The following is a 5,560-nucleotide window of genomic DNA, read 5'->3' on the forward strand; positions in this document are numbered from 1 at the left end:
ATGATTATTACTATTATTATTATTGTCAGTCAATTAAACGCGTATTATTGTTATCAATGTGAATATGTATCACTGATAAGAAAATAAATAAACAAATCGCACCGGCTAGAAGTCCGGTTCGCCCTCGGGAGGCGTTCCTAACTTTGTACTCGTCGCGTCGTTGCAGATCAGTCCGATACATACCAGCAGCCTGCAGCTGTCATACCCCCAGAAAATAGAAATGGTCTTTTATAGTTCTGTCGAGTATGCTGACAAAATATAGATCCCGCGCACAGATCTCTATAATCTATATAGATATAGACTATTACTATTACAAAGCTTATTGTTACTTCTGTTTAACTTAAAATGATCAATTGTTAATACTATCCTTAGTACTTTTGAAAATATATTTTTTTTTCAATTATCACGTTAATCTGTTAAAACTAATATGTAATTTGTCAGATATCACTAGATAGCCTATGGCTAAGAATGTTTAATGTTTAATTTAAAAAAAATATATTACTACGCAGTATTACTAATATGTATTACTAATATATTATGTGGAATATTATGTGGAATCTTGTAATATATTTTCAAATCTATTAGCTTTCAAAAGAAAAATTTTTACGAATTCTTAACTCAAAATAATTTGCTAATTTTCGTGATTTTTACATATTTTTAAAATGTCATTGTAACAATATAATAGGAGCCTTGTATTAAATTTTCAAGTATTTTTACTCAACAAATAAAGTTTTATTGACATTCATAGAAAAAAAAAACTAATTAAATTGGAAACTGAAATTGTCCGTAAACAATTCAAAACAAATCAAAATATTTTGAAAATTTTAATATGTATAGAAAATAGAAATATAAATAACCAATGAAAATTGCATGTATCTATGGTCATTTGTTTTAAAGTTACAACAAAAACCAAAATCAATTTTCTCGAAAACAGATATTGTGTAAAAATTCTTATTTTTCCTTAAGTTTTCTTTTGTTTTGCACGGCGCTTTTGAAAACTATTGGAAATTTCAAATTTTGACTTCCCGAATGCACCAACTAGATTCACTTTCCCATCAAACAAGATACTATTGAAGAAAATCGAAGCAGTTTTACTGCCCCAAACCGTGATGACGGACACAAAAATAAAAAAACACACATCATTGTAAAATAAATACATTCATCGTTCCACTCAGAATCTAAAAGTTGTGTATTGTGTGAAGTGACTGATCATTAGGGTAACAATATAGTAGGAGCCTTGTATTAAATTTTGAAGATTTTGACCCAACAAATAATACATATTGTATTGATATTTATAGAAAAAAAAATTAAAAATTAAAAACTGACTATTTCCGTAAACAGCACAAAAAAGTCAAAATATTTTCAAAATTTTATGGTATATAGAAAAAAAAAATATAAACATCCAATACAATTTACATGTATCTACAGTTATTCGTTTTTGAATAACAATAAAATAACAAAACCCCTACATGAGAAATCGAGTGAATATCCAATATTGTAAAAACATGAATTTCAAACGCTCATAAAAATTTAATTTAATTTGCTTGTAGACATTTTTTTTTTGTTGATAAAGGTTGACTAATTTATAAATAATCTTGTATTAAATTTTCAAATCTTAGATTTAAAAACAAAAATTTTTATAAATTCTCAACTCAAAATAATTTTCTAATTTTCGTGATTTTTACATATTATGTCAATTTTAGAACTTTAAATGCTAATAAAAAAAAAACTGTGACTAAGGATTTTTAATAGTTTTTAAATGTCATTGTAACAATATAGTAGGAGCCTTGAATCAAATGTTGAAGATTTCGACCTAACAAATAATACATATTGTATTGACATTTTTAGAAAAAAAAATCTAAAAAATTGGAAACTGAAAATGTTCCTAGACAGTTCAAAACAAATATAAATATTTCAAAATGTTATCGTGTATAGAAAATGAAAATATAAACGACCAGTGAAAATTTTATGTATATATACGTTCATTTGTTTTAGAATTAACCGAAAACCAAAATAGATTTCCTCGAAAATTTTACAATGATGTGTGAAGAAAAATTAAGGAAAAACGGGAATTTTTACGCAAAAGCTGTTTTCGAGAAAATCGATTTTGGTTTTTGGTGTAACTTTAAAACAAATTACCGTAGATACATGAAATTTTCATTGATTGTTTATATTTCCATTTTCTATACATAATAAAATTTTCAAAATATTTTGATTTGCATGTTTTGAACTGTTTAGGGACATTTTCAGTTTCCAATTTTATTAGTTTTTTTTTCTATGAAAGTCAATAAAACTTTATTTTTTGAGTAAAAATACTTAAACATTTAATACATGGCTCCTACTATATTGTTACTATGACATTTTAAAAATATTAAAAATCCTTAGTCACAGTTTTTTTTTATTAGCATTTAAAGTTCAAAAATTGACAAAATATGTAAAAATCACAAAAATTAGCAATTATTTTGAGTTAAGAATTCGTAAAAATTTTTCTTTTTAAATCTAATATTTGAAAATGTATTACAAGATTCCACATAATATTGTCTACCTTTATCAAAAAAAAAAATGTCTACAAGAAAGTCAAATTAAATTTTTATGCGCGTTTGAAATTCATATTTTCCAACATTTGATATTCGCTGGATTTCTCTTATGACGATTTTCTTATTTTATTGTAATTAAAAAACGAATGACTGTAGATATTTGAAAATTTCACTGGATGTTTATATTAGCATTTTCTATATACGATAATATTTATATTGTGCTCTTTCTCACATCCTCTCCTCCATTCAGTCGCCGTCATCCTGTCCGTCGTCTTCGCCCAGAGGGGCAAGCTTCGGACGTCTCATCATCGGCAGATGCAGCACAGCCCGCGGAAAAAGCGTTTAACGCTCCTCCACCTCGTACGAGGCGGGTCGCAGATTGCGGGTGCTTCCGCCGCCGGGTCTAACCAACCGACAAGCTCGCCAAAATGATTTAATACAGCCTCTCCCCTGGCCGGCTCGATTTTTTCCTCCGACCGTCTTCTGGACATAAAATGGAATTCTCTTCTACTTTCACTTCCGAAAGTTTCGAATTTTTGTCTTCTCGTACCGCGTGTCGTCGTTGCCAAGCGGTGCTGCTAGGGGCAGCGCGTCGCCGCTCGGCACTTCATCACCGGACGAGGAGACAGGCGTCTCGATGTCTTCGGCCAACTCTTCTCTATCTGCGCCTCCAAGAGTCGGATTTCGCCTTCAGGCTCCGACTCCGGGGGTCTGAACGTCACCACATGCTGTAGTGGGGACCGTATCAATGACAGATAAAAGAGGAGCGGCTAATCGCACGAGACATTCGTCGGTTTCGTCGGCGTAGGTTCTTTCCATTTTGTTGACCATAATTTCTTCTAACATTTCCAGTAATATTATGTTTACCGCGGCGCGGTCGATGTTATTATAATTTGTTGCCATAATTTATTTTTTGAATGAAGATTGTATGTGCGTGTACGTCAGGATTAAATCGAGAACTGGTAATGAGCTAAATTCAAATCTTCCAACACAGAAACCGATTTCCGAGAAAATCTCCCAGACAACGACGTGTGTTACTAGCCATCTAGTATGTTTATCGTTCTCGTCGGTCACGTTTTTAGAAAAAAAATAGAACAAAATTTAATGCATTATAGAATATACTTAATTATGAATTGTTATAAATATTGAAAAAAAATTCATGGGGGGGGGATTTATCCCCCTCATCCCTCCCCCCGTTAGACCGCCACTGATACCCTCATTAGTTTTAAAAGTTAAGTCTGCCTTAAACATCTGCATTAAGTTTAGTGTTAGTCTAGACAGTGGCATAGCCAGGGGAGGCCCCCCCCCCCCGAAATGTTAAGAAAATTTTAAAATTATTTTAATGGTCGCTCAAAAAGTCTTAAATTGTATCTAAAATATTTTAAAATGTATTATAAGTATTAATACTTTTCAGCTATCTATCTGTGCTAGTACGTATTTAATGACTTAATGTGTAAAAGTGTAAAAGTTGATATAATAAACCGCTAGAATAAACCGGTTTAAAATTATCCCACATTATCCCGCACCGGGATAATGATTAATGAACCATGTGAATGATATGGTCCAAACATTCCGGTGCATTATTTTTCACACCGGTTTAGTCTAGCAAATTTCTATATGGTTCTACTGATATAAATCTATTAACCAATTCTCGGCGTGGTGGTCGCCCGTGTCGGGTGCGTTTTCATTGTGTTGGCAGCACTGCCAGCTGAACCGCGGCGACAGACCATAGTATTTTTTGATTCGCCGTCCTATTCCAACTACTATTCGGCGTTTTTCGATTATCATCTCTCTTTATTTTCGTGTGTTTTTGGCGCAATTTATTGTTTTTCCTTTTTCTCTCCGCCTATCATCGTGACGCCGTCCTGCGACCTGCGTCAGCGTCTTACTCTTTCCGCACCGCAAGTGCGCGCTTACACATTACGTTCGTTGGCGAACTTTGCAAAGTCTTCCGGTGAAATCTCTGGTGCCCATCGTTCGTGCCGCCGCTACGAAACGCACACCGTACCAACTACAACGGACAGACAATAGCAATTATTAGCGTATTAGCATCTACCTGCAAAAATAATGGGAGACAAGGAAGGTGGTGAGTACGCAAGTGCCTGAACACCGGGTTTCTCGTTCGAATAATTTTATTGTTATGATTGTGGTATTAACACCGGAGTCTTTGTTGGCGTTTTACAGATACGTTTGACGAGGCGGTCGAGGAGCGTGTCATCAACGAAGAATACAAGATATGGAAGAAGAACACGCCGTTCTTGTACGACTTGGTCATGACTCACGCACTAGAGTGGCCGTCGCTCACCGCTCAATGGCTCCCAGACGTTACTCGGTAATTGAATCCATCTTTACCGTATTCATTGTATGTTGTTTGGTCCTCGACCGACTGACTATGTGCCTGCTTGTCAGATATTACTGACCAATTCTGATGGGAGATATTGGTTTGATAATATAGATTTTTAAATACAGTGAAAACTATAACAAATGCCCAGGGACCAACAGGTTTCTGTCGTTATATAGCTTTTTTGTAATAGAGTAGAGTATGTAGAGGGTATAAATAATAACAACATTTTAATTAAATATAATTGTATGTATATATTTTATTACTAAAAAGTGTTAACATAATTTCTTTAACATTTTCTATCACATGCATTAAAGCCACTTTTTGATATACGCACAACTTATTTCTTTTAATTGCCATGTTCACATAAGTATTAAATGCACTGCTGCAATAATGCATTAGAAATTGTTATGTCAGACATAATTTCAATAATAAAATAATATTTGATACCGTTAAAAACGATATAAAAGTACCTAAATGATAAAAGAATGCATTTACATTTTTACATTGTAATTTCACTCTAGTATCAAAACCAACAGCACTCTATTAAGAATAGTGAACGACAATTTGCTATGTCGTGCTTGTGTAAGACGGAGGCAACACATACGGGTGTAGCGTCCTCTTTAAAGATTAAGTTTAAATAAGATAATGATAACATTTTTTATAAATATTATTGGCCTAC

General features: G+C 33.1%; 1 protein-coding gene across 1 annotated transcript in view; it reads left to right on the forward strand.

Moving 5' to 3' along the window:
- The first annotated feature begins 4,270 nt into the window (after window positions 1–4,270).
- Window positions 4,271–5,560, forward strand: part of LOC100160579 (histone-binding protein RBBP4) — a 5,150-nt gene continuing 3,860 nt past the window's right edge. The window contains exons 1-2 of the mRNA XM_001951742.4: window positions 4,271–4,623; window positions 4,722–4,869. Of these exons, the coding sequence (XP_001951777.1) occupies window positions 4,605–4,623; window positions 4,722–4,869 (167 nt within the window). The 5' untranslated portion in view covers window positions 4,271–4,604. The remainder of the gene's footprint in view (window positions 4,624–4,721; window positions 4,870–5,560) is intronic.

The sequence above is a fragment of the Acyrthosiphon pisum genome, chromosome A1 (genome assembly GCF_005508785.2).
Source record: "Acyrthosiphon pisum isolate AL4f chromosome A1, pea_aphid_22Mar2018_4r6ur, whole genome shotgun sequence".
Lineage (NCBI taxonomy): Eukaryota > Metazoa > Arthropoda > Insecta > Hemiptera > Aphididae > Acyrthosiphon > Acyrthosiphon pisum.